Source organism: Plasmodium gonderi (assembly GCF_002157705.1).
Source record: "Plasmodium gonderi DNA, contig: Chr14, whole genome shotgun sequence".
In the NCBI taxonomy this organism is placed as follows: domain Eukaryota; phylum Apicomplexa; class Aconoidasida; order Haemosporida; family Plasmodiidae; genus Plasmodium; species Plasmodium gonderi.
The window spans coordinates 557,334-579,076 of record NW_021628939.1 but is presented as its reverse complement, the minus strand read 5'-3'; the positions used below and the strand labels follow the sequence as shown (position 1 = coordinate 579,076).

The window sequence follows — 21,743 nt, the reverse complement described above, 5'->3', positions numbered from 1 at the left end:
CCAATTACTGCTTCGAATTACTTCTGCCAATTACTGCTTCGAATTACTTCTGCCAATTACTGCTTCTAATTACTGCTGCCAATATCTGTATGTGATTTTTGTTCAGGGTTGGTGACAACGTTTGCAATGGTCTAGACAACTTGATCGATCACATCCACTTGATAAATCGCGACGTATGTATTCGCGTGTAGGATTAGTAACATGCTAACATGAACACATTTCCATAAGCATGTAATTCGGGTGCTACGGAAAAATCTTCTTTTGTTTTTTTTCCTTTTATTCTATGTCCACTTGAGCATATATATATATATATATATTCTGCTTTGACCTATAATTCTTCATTTACCTTTCATGAATATTCTCCCCTTTGTTTTTATTTTTATCCTAGATTTTCTTCTTTTTTTTTTCCTTCTGCATTTGCTCTTAACACACCACCACCTCTCGTGAGAAGTTTTGCCATATGGTATATATGAAGATCCGATAACAGAAGAAAGTGGAATGGCCTTCTAAGTTGTATTACGATTATTAAAGGTTAAAAAATAAAATAAAAAAAAGAAGAGGAGGAGGAAAGTCTTGGGTACGAAAAGATTTCACAGTGTACTGAAACGATGAACTGTTATCCTGTATGTGAAATAAAATGTATACAACGGAACAAAGGGAGGAAGTATATCACTAAATGACGAATGCACAGAATGAGGACGAATTGGAGGGTTGAACAAATAACTGTGGTGAAATAATTTGCGGAATTAGAAAACTACTGAATTTTTCTTTTTTTTCAAAGTCGTGTTTTCTATAATATGGATCAGGAAAAAAGGGATGATCAACCACAGGATTTTTTTTTTTTTTTTTCCCTTGCTTCATAGGGAAGTTGTGGATAAGTGGGAAAAACTAAAAATTGAGCATATGAAAATGTAGCAAATTTCTTAAAAAAGACTATTGGCCAAATTATTCTACCGAATAACCTTATTCATATCCAGAAGGAATTACCATAAGAAGATGTGTTCAATTATGCAGATATATTGTAAAAATTCTTTTCGTGCATGCGATTCTAATCTGTACCCATATATATATATATATATATATATATATATAATGCAAGGGATAAACTCTTAATGTGTGAATACAAGTGGAAGATGGATTAAAAAAAAAAAAGAAAAAAAAAGCAGAAATAGAAATAGAAAGAAAAAAATTCTTGTATTATTCAACTTCCACTCATTTTTGTACACAAAAATGTACAATATGTAAAATAATGATTTTCTATTTCCATTGTAACTCTTTACCTCTTAAGCGGTCGTTTATTCGGTTTATGCTTGCATATTAATAAACGAGCCGTAATAGTTCTAGGTGACACACGAGAAAGTGAGCAAAGCTTTATGCCCATAAAAGAAAAAAAAAATCATTTGCGTGTCACTTGTTTGTTTTAATTCACCCTGTTTTTATTTTTAAGTTATATTTTATTACATCCTTTTTCTCTCATTTCTTTTTTTTTTTTTTTTTTTTTTTTTTTGTGCTAAAAGAGGAACAACAATATAATAAAATGTTGAAAAAATATATGTACATATATATGTATATATATATTTGTTATTCACCAGGAATACGAGAAAAGATATTTTTTACAAGTCATGAAACCTTGTACCATTCGAATATGACAAGAAGCATTAAAATATATTACATAACACAAGGAAATTACATCCCTTGGTATAATAAGTATTTCACCTGCACACATTGTATTTTGCAAGTTTTATTCTCATGTGTACAGCTTAAAAAAAGAACTGAACAAGTTTTACTACCAGACTTAAAAGGAAAAATTTCAATAACTTCATAATCCTGTTAAAATACACTGTATGGATTTTTTCTTAATTATTTCTGTGACTTAAGCTTTTTTTTTTTTTTTTTTTTTTTTATTTCATCTTGTGTAATTTAAAATCGTTCAGTCAACTCAACGTCATAAATACGTAAAAGGGATAAAAGGAGGGAGGATGTATTCGTTTCCCTTGAAGTGAAAGCAATAAATTACGAGTGGAAATGTGTATACAGTATATGTATATATATGTAATGTAAATCCACGTGGAATTTACAAAGGACTTTAATTGACCATCGTTATTCAAAAAAAAAAAAAAAATAAAATAAATTGCAAAACTAAAGACATTTTTATATATTTCTTTTTTTTTTTTTTTTTTTTTTTTTTTTGCTATTTCCCTTCTTTTTTTTATTATATTTTGCTTATCCTTTTCTTTGTTGATGTGTCCCCATTGGGTGTATATACTTGAGCAATAGTGTAAATATACACTTTCATCACATGTTAAGATATACATACGTGGTATTAAATTCATTTAACAGTGTAGGAAGATTGTCTCACTGAGAAATGATGGAAATTTATAAGAAGGCATTCCACATAATATATTTCAGTTTTCTGTGTTAATAATCTCCTTCTCCTCTTTTTTATTTTTTTCTTTTTTACTAGAATACTATAAGGCGTTAGCACCGGATATAATTTCTATAAGTTCCAATGTAATTTTTGACTAAAAATGGAAATAGGGGTTGCATGTATGGGTGTATGTAGAAATATTTCCCATAAAATGAGCGGCGTAAAAAGATGACCAAAATGTTCGACACCAATCGTTTAATATAGGCTGGTTACGCATTGGTGTGGGGTTGTTACTTCAGCGCAATGCATTCGTTCATTAATTATACCATATTACACTATTTTGTTTATACATGGATGGATAGATGAATTAATACATTCATACACATATATATATATATATATATTTATTTATTTTTACACGGTGGTGCACACTTTTTATATTTTTTTCATTCTTTCCACTTTTACCTGTCTTGCCCTGTTATACCTCAAGGAAAGCGAATCCAGCATTTCAGTAGCACTTGAGGAGGCATTGTCCATAGCTGTCATTCTGGCCGACTGAATAAGAGGTGAAGAAGGATGTCATGGTTGTATTAATGATAAATTAAATGTGGAAATTTTGTATTGTATGTTTTTATGATTATATGAGAATAGAATATGGGCTTGGCTATATATGGAGTTATTATGAATGGCTCGTTGGTAGCGTGTCCATTTGTGGGAACATCATTTAAAAGCTGAGCCAATGAGTATCCAATTGTGTTCAGCATATTTACACTATATTTCCCCATCTGTGGCTATGTATATTTTTGTTTCTATGCGTTACCTGTTCAGCTGCTAAATTTTCTATGATACAGTTATAAATAAGGGAAGTAAAATAAAACTGGTATATGTCGTCAAAAATATGATCAAGTTCAGGTTCAAACTCGAATGTGGCGAGTTCTTTCTTGTTCATTTTTTTTAAATGTTTATGCGAAAAAACACTTAATATCTTTGTATTAAAAGATATAGCTGATTTGAAATTATTATATACAATTAACAAATTGCTGTGATTTTTTTTTAGTATGCGTTCAGCAATATAGGAACAGGTCAGGAAATTTATGGGGATTTTATTATATTCATTATAAATAACTTCAAATTTATCTCTGTGTAATCTACTTAAAGCTGATCTTATTTTTTCTCCTATTCCATACAGATATATTTTATTGGGGGAAATATTATTTACAATTTCATTATCTACCTGTTCATTTTCTAATAACTTTTTGCAAATCCTTGAAACAGATGAATTAACGCTACCACACAATCCTTTGTCTGATGATATAGCAATAATACCAAGATCTTCGTTTTTCTTATGTATTTCTTTCATGTTTAATCTGTTAAATATATCAACTAGGGGAGAGGAGAAATGCTTACAATTTTCTAGCCTCCTTTGATCCCCTTTAAATTTAGATGCAGCAACCATCTTCATGGCTTTCGTAATTTTTTGAATGGACTTAATGGATTTCATTCGAAGGGATAAAGATCTTAAGTTATCACTTGCAAAATTTCTCTTCATATTCATAATTGTCTTGAAGTTGATCAATGTGCACTGTTCAGCGCAAATTGTCAGTTTTCCACTCCAAGCCATTTTGATAATCGTTGTGTAATTGAATACGGTGTGCGGGTGGGTAAGAAGTATTTACATACATTTACACATATATATATATGTGAAAATATATGTATGTATCGAGTAATTTTCCTAGGGCAGTTAATGTCTAAGTTTCGTTACACGCCTATGATTTAACATATCCTTAGTCATTCACGTTATGTCCTTTTCTTTTTTTATGTTTTTAAACGCTAGGATCTGCGTTGTAGCTATTTCACTAAATGCATTTTTTTTTTTTTTTTTATTTCAAGTGCTTATTGGGGCTATGCAGGTGTGTGTTGTTAGAAATCATACTAGATAAAAAGTTTGTGCGAAAAAAAAAATGTGACACATGTTAAAAAAGAGTTATGCAGAGGGCGTATGATTATGCGATATTGCGTAGTTATTTCTCTTGTGTACTTGTATTGGTGTGGATGTAAAATTAACACTGTTATCTTAGCATAGATATATTTTTTTCTTCTCCTATCTTTCTTTCTTCCTTTTTTTTTTTTTTTTTTTTTTTTCATCCTCTTTTATTGAAAACTTTTTGCCTACATTTAATAGGTCTCAAAAATGGAAAAAAAAAAGGGAATCAGAAAGGAAAAAAATACTCCTACTTTTACTGAACTTATTTGCATAACAACAAAGTCAAGCTTTTAAATTTTTGTTCCTTTTACACCTTGTGCAGTAGCAATCTCAAGAAGTGCTGTTAATTGGAAAACGTTAACATAAATAAAGAATTAATACGGGGAAATGTACATGCTAAGCATATTTGCATATATGCATATATATACTTATGTATACATTCGTATGAATAATACACGTACAAAATTATTTTTTTAAGAGAAAAAAAAAAAAAAAAAAAAAAATTCAGAACGAAACATAAAATGCCTCAAAAAAGGAACTTAACAACGTACTTCGCAAAAAAGGGTGGCAAAACAGCTTCACAGAGCTTATCATGACGGAAGATGGTTAAAAAAAAAAAAAATAAAAATGAAATATGAAAAATTGCAAAATTTACAAATTCACAAATTTAGCAATTCCTAAATTAGTATATTTTGAGCGATATTCAACAGAAGGGGAAACGGAGTCTTCAAACACTCTCCTCTTACGTATGCATATCGGTATATACCGCACCATGAGTCATGGACTTAGAAGGTAGTAAAGGAATAAAATTAGAGGAAGTAAAAACTAACTAATAGAATTACAAAGAAAAAAAAAAAAAAAAAAAAAAAAAAAAGTATAACAATATTTGAGCATAGTATTGGTGTGCACCTGGGGAAACTCTTAGAAGGAGACTAAATTTGAAGAGAGCGTGTACAAGATTCATGTAATGGTAGCAAAGGATATAACCAATTTTTTACACACGTGTATATCTATTTTAAGTATACGCTTTTTTTTTTTTTTTTTTTAAGAACATTTAGTTCTGCTTAAAACATACAATATGGCAAATCATCTGAATGTGTCAGCCCCAGATGTGATACGATTGATTCTCCAATACTTAAGAGAAAATAATTTGATAAGATCCTTTTACGTATTACAAGAAGAAAGCAACATAAAGCTAAACGCAATAAGTAATGTGGATATGTTAATAAGTGACATACATAAAGGAAATTGGAAAAATGTTCTCTATAATATCACGACAATTGATCTGTGTGATGAGACATTGATAAATTTGTATGAGCAGTTAATATGTGAACTTATAGAATACAAAGAAAATGAGCTAGCTGAAAAGATAATGAATGAATGTATAATTTTTAAAAAAATGAAAAAAGTGCATGTAGAAAAATATCAAAAGTTAGAAGATCTACTAAGTATGAACAATAAACATATCAATAAAAGTGTATTATACGATGGGACAACTAAAGAGGAAAAAAGAAATAATATATGCATGATGATTAATAACGAAATAACATCATGTGCACCTTCGAGACTTTTAGCATTGCTAGGTATGGCATTAAAATGGCAAAATCATCATAATCTAATAAAAAAAAATAAAGAAAATGATAATTTTGATATTTTTAGGAATATAGAAAAAAATGAATCGAAAAGTATAGATGTATATCCAGAAAAAATTTTGAAAAGTATAAAATTTGGAAAAGAGTCTAATGTGGAATGTTGTATATGTTCATATAGTCATGATTACTTAATTACAGGATCTTCGGATGGTTTTATTGAAATATGGAGTTGGCTAACTGCACAATTAAACATCGACTTGAATTATCAAAAGGAAAATAATATTATGATGCATGATAATCCAATTGTTAGTTTATGTATAAGTAAAGATGATGAAATATTAATTAGTGGAGATTCTAAAGGGATAATTAAAATATGGAGAATCAAAACCGGTTCATGTTTAAGAACTATAAATGCACATACTAATGCAATTACATCTATTCATTTTAATAATGACCAAACACAAATATTAACATCATCATACGACATTTCTGTTAAAATATTTGGATTAAAATCATTGAAATCTTTAAAAGAATTTAGAAAGCATTCAACTGTTGTTCATACATCTTTATATTCCTTAGATAATTCTAAAGTTATATGTGGTACGGAAGAAGGAAAGATATATATATATAATCAGAAAACGTGTGAATGTATAACTTCATTTTATGTATATTATAATATAAAAGATGACATTATTTTCCCAACAATATATTCTATCACATTATTGACCAAAACATTGGATGAATATATCTTAGTTTGTTCAAAATCTCCTTATTGTTATCTCATGAATTTCAAAGGACAGATTATTAAAACGTATACGTATATAGTTGACAAGGTGGGAGAAAATCCAATTAATTTCGTCTCTGCTTGTATTTCTCCCAATTCTAAATATGTCTATTGTTTGGGCGAGAATCAACATCTTTACTGTTTTAATTATAACACTACAAAATTAGAAACACAAATAAAAGTTTTGGAGGAACAGTCCCTTGGTGTGCTTCATCACTCCAGTTATGATCTTATGGCCGCCTGGGCCCTAGACGGTACGTTGAATATAGTACAGTAATGGTTAGAAATTTGAGTGTATTGAAGCTGATAATCGAATAATCCGTGATGTGTCAAATTGTGCAAGAAGAATTCTAACCACCATTGTGGTTATGAAGTAACATGTGCTGTAAATTGTAATATAACAGAGACGCAGGAGAAAAAAAAAAAAAAAAAAAAAAAATTTTGGATCATTTTTAGGTAGCACTCATGATAACCTTGCTGGATTTAAACCAAGGAGAAGAAAAACTCCAAGATTCATTGGAAGTATCATTTCACATCTTCGCGAACACGAATTAAGTCCCTTGAAAATATAAAGAGGTAAAATAGGGATGCCGTTTGAGAAGATGTTTATTCATACTATTGTGGAGGTATAGGCTGTGATGGCCTCATTGGTGGTATAGTTCATATTCGCCTTATATTCTGTATTGTCTGTGTTGGAGAAGAGTATATCCTCTCCATTGTGATATGCCAATAAAACATTATTTTACCATGTTAATATATTCCGTCGTGTTTGTTAGTTACCTTTTTTTTTTTTTTTTTTTTAATTTTTTTATGTGACTTATGCAACACATTTGGGGATAAAATTTAATGTCTGTTTGCTAAACACGTTTTGATATTAAGTTTTTATATATACACCACATTAAAACGGAGGGACATAAATTTTTACGTGAACACACACTGAACGTGAATAAAATGTGCATTGAATGAATTCTGAGGGAGAATCGATATTATATACCCCTTTGTCCAAGGTGATTATTTTATTTTATTTTTTTTTTTTTGTTTAAAAAATGCATTCACATGTAGATATACATTGATAATGCTCTCCTTTTTTAATACATCATTTTTTATTTTGTCATTTTTAAACTAGCCATTTTTTGTCCTGCCAGTTTTAATGTATCAATTTTTTGTCCTGCCGATTTTAAAGTAGCAATTTTTTTAACGCGTCACTTTTGCAGCTTTACCATTGGGTGAAAAATCTTTCAGTTTTTTGCTTACAGGTGGAAATTTTTGGAATTGCTCACTAAGCTAAGATGCTTGGCACGGACGATTCTGCTGTGACCACTTACCTAAGTAATAAGGTTTTTCTTTTTAAGACTCTCGTATACATCTTCTGGCAGCTTTTCTACAATGTCTTTGCTGTATTTCTCTAGGAGTTTTATCTTTTCCTTATTTATCAAATCTTCGTACTGCTTCTGCTCCTCTAAAAGTTTGTTTTTTTCTTGTTCCTCTTGTAAGCGCTCGTTTTTGACAGCGTCTTTTTTTTGCTGAAAGGTTTCGTATATTTCTTTTCTATATTGTAATAATTTTTCTTTCCTTTTTTTATCTGTGTATTGATCTATTTTGTCCAATTTTTTTTTTTCTTCAAGTAGATCAATTTTTCTTTTTTCATCCTCTTCTTTTTCCTTTTGTCTTTGCTGCTCTTTAAGTTTAATGTCTATTTCAAGTTGTTTTAACATTTCATTTTTGAGCTGTAATTTTTTTTCATTTTCTTTAATTTCTTTTTGCCTTTCTTTAAAGTCATGTTCTTCTATATACACTTTGTTGAGTAGTTCATCTAAAGATTCTTTTTCTTTATTTATGAGATATTCTTTATGTGCTAATTCGTTGACAACTTTTTGTTTTTCTAGATATTTTTCTTTTTTTTTTTTTTGTAAATTTTTAATTTTTTCTTCTTTTTCCTTAATATATTCTTGATTTTTTAATTCTTCTTCTAATTCTTTTATTTTTTCGAGCTGTTTTTGTTTATTTTTCAGTTCAATTTGTTCTTGGAATTCTTTTAATAATTTTTTTTGCTTTAGCAATTCTTCTTCTTTTTTTTTCTTTTCCTCGTCATTGTAATTTTTTATTATATTTTCTATGTTATCTCGTTCTTGAGCATTTCCATAGAATTCGTTTTTTTTTTTTTTCAAATTCTCATTAATCTGTTGTTGTAATTCCATTTTGGTTTCCATAACTTTTTCATAATTTAATTTTTTTTTTTTCTCATCTTCTAATTCTTCTTTTTTAAGTATATGTTCCATTTGTTTTTCAATTCTTTTGTTATCATCTTCTATTTCTTTTGTTTTACAAAATTTCGCATCACGTATTTGATTTTCTCTTACTTTTAATGTAGCTATCTCATCTAATTTCCCCTTTAGTTTTTTATACCCTTCATCATTTTGTAATGTTTGTTGCAATGCTTTTTCTCGAAGTATTTCATGTGCTATTTCTTTTTCTCTTTTTTGTTTTTCATTTAATAGTTCACATTGTTTCATTCGGTTTTCCTTAATTTTCTCGCTGTCAAATTGTAATGATGTAAAGTATTCTTCTTCTGCTCCATTGGGATGTTTAGATGTCTTGTTCAGTTGACTCTCTTCCGTTTCACATTCTCTTTTGAGCAATTCTTCCTGCTGTTTCTTTGTTTGCGCTGCATCTGCTTTGTCTATTGATATGCCTTGAATTTTGCTGTAGGTGTCTAATTTCAAATCGCCTCGAATCCTTTCTCTTACGAATTCATTCTTTTGCTCTCTCTGGATCCTAGCGTTGATTGTTTTTTCATCGTATCGTTTCATTTAATTGTAGTGGTGAAATAAGATTGGTCCAAAGGATAGAGTTATTTTTACGTGCAAGTGCTATATACACGATTCTGTTACATGTATAGATTCTATGATTGGTAAATTGTAAAAAAAAAGCGAGTCTTATATTTTTGCGCCCTCTTATGCCAATTTCAATATTCGTGTCGATATTTGTGTGTGTATATTTATGTGTATCCTTTTTATGCTAACTTTTGGAGATTAGTGTTCAATTAGGTGCGATAGGAATATCGTGGGAAGGGGAGAGAAGAAATAAGCGAAATAGATGAAATAGACGAAATAAATGCTATTTTGGAGGGTCCTTTAATAAAATTCAGTGTCTATTCAGACAAAAGGTGAAAAGTTAAAAATTATGTACGTATCGAAAAAGGAAATTTTATTTTTAGTGACATGATCACAAGTATCTTTATAAAATAAATTGCAAAAGTGGTGATTAATATTATGCCAATACTTTATAGAATATTATGAGTGAATGATTTATATATATATATATATATATATTTTGTTCGATAAGAATAAATTGTGCCTTAAAATTTTTTTTTTTTTTTTTTTTTTCTCTCCATTTTGCCTTTTTTTTATTAATTTAATATCCCTTTTTTGTTTGTCTTTTTTTTTTTTTTTTTTTTTTTTTTTTCTCCTATCGCAACATGATCCAGTATTTTTCTCCTCCATTTCGAATGAGCATGGTTCATCTACATCATGACACAGAAGTATCGACTGGTTTCAAAATTCACCTCTTTTGAAGATCACAAAGATAAAAATAATTATGTCAGTATGTATATCGATATATGTGTGTCCCAATACAAATACATGCACACACATAGATTCCTATGGCATATCTACCTTTCGTATAATATGCAAAATTTTTATTTGATATTTTTATATATAAAAAAATGCGCATATGTGTATGTGCTCCTAAACTTCATCATTAACTTTTCTGCAGGAAGCATTGTAAAAAAGTTCAGATTTTTAACTGTACAAACATTTCATTTCTGTATATATGTTGTGGAGAAAAATAGAACCAAGGGGGAAAAAATAATGATAAATATGTAAGATTGCGCTCTGTATTCCCTTGTTTTTTCTCTCTCTCACATTGTGAATTGTTTATGCTTCACAAGTTGTGAACGCGTGGAGGGAGTAAAGTTGGTTGGAAACAAGGTACCCTTTTCTAGGTTTTTTTTGCTGTTCATTTATTTGTTATATTTTTCAATTGGTAAAGCACGTGCAACGAATTGTTGTTGAACTGTAATTAGGTACGAACTTTGTGTGATTGTGACATAAGGGTTCACTTACATATAACATTTGTCCCTGTAGCTAAATCATTTAGCCGCCTTTTATCACTTCTACAATTTACAAATATTACTCATTCATGTGTAATTTTTCCTAATCATTTTTGGTACATTATTTTTCCCCAGTAAAACTATGCAGAAAAAGGTGATTACAAATTATTCACAACTCGGTAAAACCAATAAACAATCGTACCTACACTCGGATAACAAAATGAACATTTCAAATTATGTCCATTTTAAAACCCTCATTTAAAACAAGTCTAATTTTTTTACAAATATGAGAACCCTTTATCTTATTTCCACCCTTTTAAAGTAATAAAAAAAAAAAAAAAAAAGAAAAAAAAAAATTTTTTTTTTCTGTCACTATTTAAGTAAGGTTATAATTTTTATTCGAACATATCAATGTCCTGTTTTTCAGAATTATGAGTCGGTCAGTAAATTTCCCATCACGTAAATGTGCTCATTTGTTTGGGGTGAAAAAGGCAGAGTTATTTAAATTCATGTAGCTTGGTTCATCTGAGTCGAACTAAGTGTAACAAATTTAGCAAATTTATTTTAGCTTATTTATTTTAGCTTATTTATTTTAGCTTATTTATTTATTTTTATATTTTTTTTTTCTGCCTTCATTAAGTATTCGTGCGACATAACTATTATTGGCATTGACACTCATTTATGCAAGCTTCGAAATTTTAGAAGCGAAATTTGTGATTACGTGGAAAATGAATGTGTTGCAAAGTGTTTGTTGTTGGAGAAAAAACAATAAAAAGTAAAATCAAATTAAATTACATGAAGCTATAAAATAAGTTAAAATAAATAAAGCACAGTGAAGTGTAGTAATAAAATATAATTAAATAAAAGCAAAGCACGAAACATGACCACTTTTTGTAAAGATTTTTGGGAAACCATAGAAACTATGACCAAATATTATTGAAAATTAACATGCGCATATGTTAAGCATTTGATATTTTTATTAGAACAAAACGTGATAAAGTTCAGGAAATGAAGCCCACGTAAACCTCCCCGAACGAACTTGTAGTTGAAGATAGAGATTTTTCGAATTTACTGAAGCTCCATATTTACACAGTAATTGGGTTGAAGGAGAACCACGTGTTTGTATCATAGAGAAGAACATAAAGTGATTTATATATCCACCTTATGTGATATTTTAAAAAATTAGTCACCTTCAATTTTGCAGAATACACTCATATGTGTGCACATTTTTGTACATATGTGAAGATACATTCAAGCATATAAATATAATGAAAACAAATAATATAAGAAACATGAAAATTCTGTATCGCCATATCTTAAGTGAAGCTTCTAAATTTGAAAACATAAACTACAACGTCTACTTCACAAATAAGGTTAAGCGTACATATGAAATTATATTTTCACAAAATCTACAACTAGTTATTTTTCCATCTCATACTTGTTTACATTACACGTGCATGCATAGGTCCATATTTGTATTTATATTTGTAGTTGTCTTTATGTTTGTACTTATGTTTGTCTTTATATTTGTTTTTATATTTGTATATATATTTTGTGACCTATGGGGAAATAATCCACACGTATAACGTTGAAACTGCGAATCGCTTTAATAAAGAAGCAAAGAAAAAAGAACTACCGCACTTATTTTAAGATTCCGTCGTTGTATATGTGCAAATATATATACATGTATATATGTATATGTATACACAATAAAAATAAATACACTCTGAATGTTCACTCATTTTTTTTTTTTTTCTCCCTTATTTTCAAAGGCCAAGGAAACCTTTAGGGAATTTTTCAGTAGCAACAATAATAATAGGAGTGATGAAAAATTGAAAGAATTTGAAAATAACTGTAAGGAATACCTTAACATGCTGAGAAGACAAACGATAGTTCATAACTTGTATCACGTTGACAAACCATTGGTGTCCAAATGAAGGGGAATTAGAATGTCTGAGGAGTCCATACCCAGGGGTTCTCCTTATCCCGTGATTAGTACCTCCTTTTGCTATGAATTTGTGGCAGAATTGTTGTGACCATGTTGCTACATCGGTAACCTATTTTTTCCAACTTTTTATTTTTACTTTTTCATTTTTTTTTTTGTTCAAAGAAACATTAATCCAAAATTTATGAACGATTACAAGAGAGCCTTTTATGTGCACAAAATAATTACACCTTATGTAAGTTTGTTTTTCACATATATCCATTTGCATTAACGTGGGGATGCTGGAAAAAAAAAAAAAAAAAAAAATTGTATCGTAAGTACAAACCAAATGTAGAGTAAATCAAAAAAAAAAAAAAAAAAAAAAAAAAATTGCACATAAATTTCGCGAGAACATAGAAGGTACTTTTTTTTAAAAATAAAAATTTTTACAAGCAATTCCGAGTAAAATGTTAAAAGAGTGCAAGTGGGCAGTGTCCACAGCATATTCAAATATATTTACATATATATATGCATAATCTAACATGCCCGTGTGCACAGTAGTCATACACTGCAGTAGGCCAGACTTTACACTCCCCGTTGCATCATATGCTGGGGATTTTAAAATAGCATTGGGACGGGACAATAACCCAATCCAGGGGCTGTGGGATTATGAACAGTATAGAGACCTTTCTCATAATTTTCCCTAAGACCATAAGGCCAAGAATTTGATATCTGAGGTTTATATTCTTTCGGAAGAGCATAATCAGATGGAGGTTGTTCTATCGGATGTCGTGTGTATCTAATAGTTTGTCCCTTAGAATCTTTCATAGGTCTTGGTCTGTATTTCCCTTTCCATAATTTTTGCCTTATTAAAAATTTACACCTATCACCATCAACAGCAGCAGCATTAATAGCTTTCGATCGATCTCTTGAATCTGGGATAGCAAATAATATGCATTTTATTTTTAACAAATTGCATGTATGTTTGTATAATTCGAAATCTGTTTTGTATAAGTACTTCATTAATTTTTGTCTTCTAGCTAACCATATGGACATAGTTCTTTTTTTTGGATGATCTTTGCATTTAAGTATTAAATGAGCTCTTAAATTTAAAATTTTTTCAGTTAAACATCCAATTTGAACAGGTGCACTTCCAGTATCGAATGGTCTTCTTTGTAGAAATCGTCTTATACATAACTTTTTATATTTATGTATTTGTTTGCTGCTGGCACACTTTAAATGTAACATGTTTATTATATTTTTTTTTAAATGTTTTATATCATCATATTGCCATAATCCTATGAACCCATTTGGTATTTGATTCCTTTCAGCTAAGAAATCTCTTTCAGCTTTTAAATACCACTCTGTTTTCTGAGCATGCGTTTTTACTGCTGTAATTCCTGTATATCTATGAGCCTTTACTCTTGATTCATAACGTTTTGTGCATCTGATGAAAGGTATTTTATTTGCCTTGAATGGTAATACATAAAGGTTATTTTGTTTAAATACCCTAAGTAACATTATCATTTTTTTTTTTTTTTTTTTTTTTAAATAAATTTTTGTTTGTAAAAAAAGGATTCAAAAGTAGTTAAGGAAATTGGAGAAAAGAAAGTTCTGATTACAAGTTCTCTCTATAAATTACGAATTGTATATATGTGTTGAATAGGAGTTCTAAACCAAATGGTATTTAACTAATTAAAAGAATACATTATTTACCTAATGATTCATAATGTTAACTCTTATAAGCAATGTGAGTTAGCTACAAAATGAGTCACTCAGCTGTTGATATAGATAGAGCATGTTAATAACGAACAAAAAAAAAAAAAAAAAAAGAAGTATGTCTCAATACAACATTTCCTTGTATCTCATTGATTATCCTGTTTGAAAATTTGTTATTTCCCTTCAAGGGCTATGAGCAATGGGATGTTAACTCTGTCGCAACACAATTTGAAACTTCTGACGTACACACCTGTGGGGTGTGCATGCATGCGTGTTTTTATGCATGTGTGTATATCTGCTTACATATCTGTACATATATGTGTGGATGAATTAAGTGGCATTGTTAGGAAACTCCGGGAATGTGGGCCACATTTAAGGATGAAACAACTTTTCGAACTTGTACGTGTACATGACTAACGTACAAATATGTATTGTTTTGTAACCTTGTGAAGGGACATTTCCACAGAATATATGGCATAAAAATAGAGAGAATTCTCTATTTAAGTCTTTTCTCTCTTGATCATTGCTCTACTAGAATAAAAATGTAAGTGGCTTCATAAATGTAGTTGATCCTGTCGATAAACATTTGTGTTAGTTGGAATTTTCCGAGGTGAAATATACATTTTTTTTTTTTTTTTTTTTTACCTGTTAGTTTAATTCCTGAATATGGGATATATGCAACGTGTTAAAAAAATGGTGCAAGATAAAATGGGAGTTTCAAAAAATTTTTTTTCTAAGGCATTACTCCACATTTGGCATACACGTTTTATAAATGAGCTTGTTCACTTGAAAATATATGTGCCTTGTAGGAAAATGTGATTAGCATCAAAAGTTTGGAAAACGAGGAAGAGTGTTTTTTTTTTTTTTTTTTTTTTTTTTTGTTTGTTTGTTTAAGGACAACTAAGAAAAAGAGAAGGCATTGTATGCTGAAAAAAAACTCCGACAGGTAGTATGAAATGTATTCAGAAAATATAGCGCACGTGGTGATTCTATTTTTCTTTATGGGAGAATTAACTAGAAACAATAAATTATATGCTTCGTGGTAAAAATAAGAATACTCTGCAGAAAGGGGAAAAAGTATGACAAAAAAAAAAAAAAAAAAAAAAGGAAATCACACAATATGGCACAGTTAAAAGTATGTGTGATAAGATAAAATAAAATACACAATTATATTTTTAGGAATAAACTAAGAAACAATTGTAATGAATATTTAATCAATTTTAAGAACTGACGTATGAGAAAATGTTCACCAAAAAAATAAAGTAAAAAAAAAAAAAGAAAGCAACATTAAATATTACAACGACAATAATATCCAGAAAGTTCCTAGTGGCAATAAAACCCAAATCAATACGAATGTACATATGGCAGTCAAATGAAATGAAGGAGAAAACAACCACAAACTGTACATGCTTGAGTAGCAAATAAAACAAAATAAAATAGAATAAAATAAGGTAGAATAGAATAAAAATGTTTACTCCTCGTTTCTTCTATTCGTTCAGCGTACGTTATAGCATAAAATGGATGTTTTTTTTGTAGATTAGATCCCCAAATTATAACAAAATTTACTTGATACTAATTTGTTACCCTTTGGATAATAATTTTGCATTCTTGATTGCAACGAAATATCCATATCGTTTTTTATTTTATTCTTTTCTTCGTAATTTAAGAAAAAAAAAAAAAAAAAAAAAAAAAAACACAAACACACGCACACATTGGCACCAATGGAAGATTTAAAAATAATCCTATGGTCTATTGAAGAAATAATTTACCTGAGTTCAGAAAATGAAATTCTTTATGACAAAGAGGAGAAAGAAATAACAAAAAAGCTATCAGATTTGTGTAAGAAGTATGTAGACGAAAATTCTAGAAAATCGAATGGAGAAAATTATCCAGAAGTAGAGTTAATTTCGCCTGTTAGAAGCGTGTTTCGCCTTTTAAAGTTGATAAAAGCAGGGAAACACAAGGAGTGTATTGTTGATCCATTGATCCGAGACTTATTTCAATTCATTTTAGATACTTTTAAAAAAGATTCTACGAAAAGTATTAACCTAGTAAAGAAGGAATTATTCAACTATGTTGTTTTGCACGAAAAGGTAGAAATAAAGAAAAGATGGGACAAAAATAAGAAAGAAGAAGATGAAAATCTGAACAATAAGAATTTTTTTTTTTTCACATGGTACATGTTCATTCATGAGATAAAAATTCTCCTGTGTAGCTACATATTTTTGAATGTGTTTGTGCAGCAAAATTGGACAGGCCCACCTCTAATATGTAATAACGAAAAGACGACAATGAATAATGCACAGGTATATGACAAAGATAGCTATTTTGACAAATTTTTCGAAACAATAAAAATAAAAGATGAAGATTTTTTAACTTCATGTTTGGACTTTTTATCCCTAGAAGGAGAACATATATATGAACACTGTGAATTGATGAATACTTTCTGCTTATGTATAATTTTTCTACATTTAGTAAACAACTTTAATGAAACAGATGATCCAATTATGTCTTCAAATGAGTACAAATATTTTGAGAAAAATACGTCAAATGGGATTTTTGAAATTTCGAGCGAAAACAAATCACACATGAGAAGCGAATCAGTGGTAGAAAAAAAGAATCAACATCCACCTGCTAAGTGTATCCCCAAAGACATGCATCAAAAAGATGAGAAAAAGAAAGAATATGATAAAAATAAACTTTTACATTTTGTTAAGAGCAAATATTTGTGGAAATCCAGAATTTATTTCATATGGCAAAGACTTTTTGCTTCTTCTAGTAATGATTGGTTTTATTCATTGAAAATACATATAATTGATAAACCAATTAAAATATTTAAGAATATTAAATTATTGACAAATGATTTTGAATTAATCGAACAAGATATAAATATAATTGAAGAAGTACCAGATATACTTGCTCATTTAAGTAAAAATGATGAGGAGAACCTAAAAAATTGTGATTTATTTTATGAAAATTATATGTCTAAAAAATTTCAAATTTATGTTTTATCAAATTTTTCTATTTATCTTGCATTTTACAATTACACACATGCGTATCAAAGGATACTGGATATCATTGCAGAAATGAGTCAATTTTATTACTCCTTCACAGGTAGAATGGGAATCAAAAGAAAATACCAAAAAATACCTGCTACTCTTTTAGTGCTAAAAGCGAAAAGGGGACAAGATGAAGATAACACTTCTGTAGTTTTGAAAGAAATAGAACCTCTCAGTGAGTACGACATTTTGAAGAGTGACTACAGAATTATGAACACTGAAAAAAAAGTTGAACCCATCTGTGGATTCATGAATATGGAGCTGATGGATACTCAGAATAAGACAAATGATAAGAGGCAAGACGATGCAACTGGAAGCACAGAAGAGACACTCTTATCCAATTCATCTAATCTAGTACAAATGATGAAGGTGCAGAAAAAAGGGGAAAATATTACCATTGACAAAAATAAGGTCAGTGACAAAAATAAGGTCAGTGAAAAAAATCATGTCAGTGACAAAAATCATATCAGTGACAAAAATCATATCAGTGACAAAAATCATATCAGTGACAAAAATCATATCAGTAACAATGATTTTAAAAATAAAAAAGAAGATGAAACAAACCAAGTAAAAACAAAAAACGGTGAAACAATATTAGAAAAATCAAGTGACGCAAAAATAGAAGCGAGAAATAACGAGATAATCAATGAAAAGTTTCAAACATCAACAGGTCATGATTCTAGGCGTAGCGAAGATGTATCATCGGTTAAACATGCCCCTGCGAATACTGAAAAAATGGCTAGTTGCTCAAGTGAGAGAGGGGGAAATAAAATCAATTATGACTCAGATATGTGCTTGCTAAAGAATGACGAAAAAAGAGATGCAGAAAATATCAGCAATGTAAAGAATGTGGACAATCACATTGAAATGGATAAAGCAAAAGGGAAAGTAATGTGGAAATTAAAAGATCTCGATCCAGACACAGATATACTAGAAGAACCATATTTTATGGATTCACAAAACAATTATTTTAAAATATTAACATTCGATGAGCAAATAACCTTAATTAATTTTTGCTTCTCCATGGTTAGATTCAATCCACATCATGACGAAATAAATTTTGAAAAGTTAAGTGCTGTTATAGCAAGATGTCTGAAATGTTATGATGTAAATATGGAATCATTTAAAAACGATCAAAGTCAAGCACAAAATAAGAACAATGCTTTACTTCAAATAAAATATCAAAACTGGTTATTACACTCTTGCATTATATGGTATAAATGCAAATGTGAAACGTTTCGATTGAAGACTGTAGATAGAGCTGCAGCTCAATTAAATGAATTATTAAAAGAGTCTTACGACGACGAACCACATGGAAGAGAAAGATTGAAATTTATTTTTGATATATATTATCCATCCATTTGGGAAATGAAAAAGGAAATAGGGAAAGTTTTGATTAAAACAGGTTCTGTTGTATCAGCTTTTAACATTTTTAAGGATTTAAAATTATGGGAAGAAGCTATTACCTGTTTGATTGAAGCAGATAGAAAAGAAGAAGCAAAGGAATTGCTAGACGAATTGTTGAAAAAAAAAAAAACACCATGTTTGTTATGTTTGTATGGATTAGTAGATAGAAATAATGCTCTTAACTATTACCTAGAAGCATGGAATATATCAAATTTCAAATATGGAAAGGCAGCTAGATTTATTGGAAAACATTATTACCATAATGAAATGTACACTCCTTGTTGTGAATATTTAGAAAAAGCTTTAGATATATCTCCCCTTTTACCAGACATATGGTTTATTCTAGGTTGTTCATATATGAAATTAGAAAAATTCGATGAATCTATAAAAGCTTTTACTCGTATGATTAGTATGACGAATGAAAATTCTTCCAAATCATATGGAAATTTGGCTTACCTGTATATGAAAAAAGGAACCTATAAAGCAGCAAAAATATGTATAAACCAGGCAGTAAAAGTTGATAATAATGAATGGAAGTATTGGGATACATATCTTAAATTATCTATTATGCAAAATGATGTCGATAGTTTCTGCTTGTCTTTAACCACATTATGTCAACTCAATCAAGTGAAACAAATACAACCATGGGTTTTTGAATATATCTCAGATCTTATTGTAAAAGATAAGCCGACCCTAATTCTGAATAAAAATGGATTGAGCTATTTGGACAAAGTGATTACAACTATGGATACTATATCTGTTCATATATCTGAATATGACACTTATTGGAATGCATTTTCCTTTTTTCTTTTTATAAAAGGAAGATTCGTTGATTCTTACAATGCAAAAGTGAAGGAAATTCGTTCAATAGAGGTATATTTTGGATATTTTGTTATTTTTGCGAACCATTCGAGTGTAGGAGGGGTTATATATGAGTGTTCTTCATATATATGAATATATGTATGTATTCACAAACTTTTATTTGCATCCTAAATATCCTTTTCGACATTTTTTTTTTTTTTTTCTCTCTTTTCCAAATACAGAGTATGATACAAAAATGTACCACGAAACAGATAATAAGTGAACTTATTTCGAAACAAGTAAACGCAGTCAAGTTTTTGCATCATATACTCAACGCACATTATGTAGAGGAGAGGAAAGGGTAAAAATGGCACTTATATTCTATTTGAAAATTTTAAAAACACAAATTTGTTCACCAAAATTGTGTAAAAATGTTTTCTTTTTTTTTTATCATTTTTTATTTTTATTTTATTTTTTTTTCGTTAGAACTTTTTCATACCAGTTAAAGAACATTATTGAGTCCATTTTGAAACAGTACAAGGACATGAATCAACAGGAAGTAAATGAGTTGTCACAAATTATGCAAGTTATAAAATGAAGCACTTTTAAGAAATGATAGTTTCTGCAACGTGAAGTTAACAGAACTGGTATGTAGTGTATTTTACTATATGTTAATTCTAATATAGGGTTATAAAATATGATTAGAAGTATATTATATAGGGAAGCCCAAAATAATATATTAAACCCATGTTTCATCATTTTTATTTATTTAGCATTGTTAACAAGTTTTTGAATTAAAAAGAAAAAAAAAAAACAAACAATTATTATCTCCACCCCATTTTTTTTTTAAGTATTAACCTTGTCAATATTGAATGCACTTTTGTACCATATGTTTGTACTTATGTGTAATCAAAATCCTGTCAAATTTCATATATATGATTTAGTGCATGTCGCAGTTTTACGTAATTCACACACATTGCGCCGTATTGTGGATGCATAACGAGTGGTCATTTTTTTCTATTCTTTTTTTGCAAAAGTATGGGTGGGAAAACCCACCATATGTATCCAATATTTATGTTTATACCTACTGGAATATCTGCATATACACCTGCAATCATTTACATGGGCCACCATTTAATCCTTAAATCGATATTTCCAGTAGGAAGGGAAAGACAAAAAAAGAAAAAACTATCCCTCCCCCCCCCAGACTCCCTCCAAATGGAATATATAGAGAATGTCATACGAAATAATTTGAGACTGGATGTGTACATGATTAATACACTTACTTTTAGGTCAATTTTTTTAGTGGAAAAATGTTTTTTTTTTCCAAAAATTGCGGACTCTAAGATTTTTACATAATAATGGTTGTTTTATTATTTGCTTTATATTTATTTATTTTTTTTTTTTATACACTTTTAAAATGACCCCGTTATAGACTTTTTGGATATTTATCATCCCCTATTATTTTTATTTTTCATTCTGTGTTGCTTTATGTCAATCCTGTTATGTATTGACAAGAAAAGTAATAAATTTGGTTTATTTTATCCTAAGAAGGAATATAATATTTTAAAATTATATGTAAAAAAGTGCTATAAAAGGGAAAATGTAAAATTTTACTGTCCATATATAGTTTTTTTTTTTTTTTTTCTTTTTTTTTTTTCCGTAATAGTTGGCTAGCTGTGTGTCACAAGATGTAATTTGTAAATAATTCTGTACAACCCTTTGGCTATTCTTAAGAAAATAACGCACACATTATAGGTCGCAACGAAGAGTAAATAAAACATTTTTTTTTTTTTTTCATTTTGCTTTTTTCATCATTTCAGTTCGAACATAAAGTTACCACCTTTGTCAGTTGTGTACGCTTTTAATAAGCAGAAATGTCTTTTAAGAAAGAAAAAAAAAAAAAAATGTGGAAGGATGAAGGGAGAAAAAATTAATAAGTTTCATTCAAATTTTTCCTCTTTGTGTGTGCATAGATATATATTAAAAAAAGG

The 21,743-nt window shown here is 29.2% G+C and overlaps 6 protein-coding genes across 6 annotated transcripts; 3 read left to right on the top strand and 3 right to left on the bottom strand.

Annotated features, from left to right (window-relative positions):
• Positions 1-2,468: 2,468 nt before the first annotated feature.
• Positions 2,469-3,989, bottom strand: PGO_141150 (ATP synthase subunit gamma, mitochondrial; the record flags this gene model as incomplete). Its single annotated transcript, XM_028690109.1, has 3 exons — positions 2,469-2,522; positions 2,834-2,923; positions 3,189-3,989. The coding sequence occupies 3 exons, from the start codon at positions 3,987-3,989 to the stop codon at positions 2,469-2,471; spliced, it is 945 nt and encodes a 314-aa protein (XP_028545910.1).
• Positions 3,990-5,430: 1,441 nt separating this feature from the next.
• PGO_141140 (alternative splicing regulator) lies at positions 5,431-7,005 on the top strand (the record flags this gene model as incomplete). Its single annotated transcript, XM_028690108.1, has 1 exon — positions 5,431-7,005. One exon carries the CDS (start codon positions 5,431-5,433, stop codon positions 7,003-7,005), a length of 1,575 nt encoding a protein of 524 aa, XP_028545909.1.
• Positions 7,006-8,053: 1,048 nt separating this feature from the next.
• PGO_141130 (hypothetical protein, conserved) lies at positions 8,054-9,538 on the bottom strand (the record flags this gene model as incomplete). Its single annotated transcript, XM_028690107.1, has 1 exon — positions 8,054-9,538. One exon carries the CDS (start codon positions 9,536-9,538, stop codon positions 8,054-8,056), a length of 1,485 nt encoding a protein of 494 aa, XP_028545908.1.
• A 2,569-nt stretch (positions 9,539-12,107) lies between these two features.
• Positions 12,108-12,776, top strand: PGO_141120 (protein ISD11; the record flags this gene model as incomplete). Its single annotated transcript, XM_028690106.1, has 2 exons — positions 12,108-12,212; positions 12,612-12,776. The coding sequence occupies 2 exons, from the start codon at positions 12,108-12,110 to the stop codon at positions 12,774-12,776; spliced, it is 270 nt and encodes an 89-aa protein (XP_028545907.1).
• A 605-nt stretch (positions 12,777-13,381) lies between these two features.
• PGO_141110 (30S ribosomal protein S15) lies at positions 13,382-14,290 on the bottom strand (the record flags this gene model as incomplete). The annotated part of the gene is made up of 1 exon (XM_028690105.1): positions 13,382-14,290. The coding sequence occupies one exon, from the start codon at positions 14,288-14,290 to the stop codon at positions 13,382-13,384; it is 909 nt and encodes a 302-aa protein (XP_028545906.1).
• Positions 14,291-16,203: 1,913 nt separating this feature from the next.
• On the top strand, positions 16,204-20,347 carry PGO_141100 (hypothetical protein, conserved; the record flags this gene model as incomplete). Its single annotated transcript, XM_028690104.1, has 3 exons — positions 16,204-19,821; positions 19,992-20,110; positions 20,236-20,347. The coding sequence occupies 3 exons, from the start codon at positions 16,204-16,206 to the stop codon at positions 20,345-20,347; spliced, it is 3,849 nt and encodes a 1,282-aa protein (XP_028545905.1).
• Positions 20,348-21,743: the final 1,396 nt, after the last annotated feature.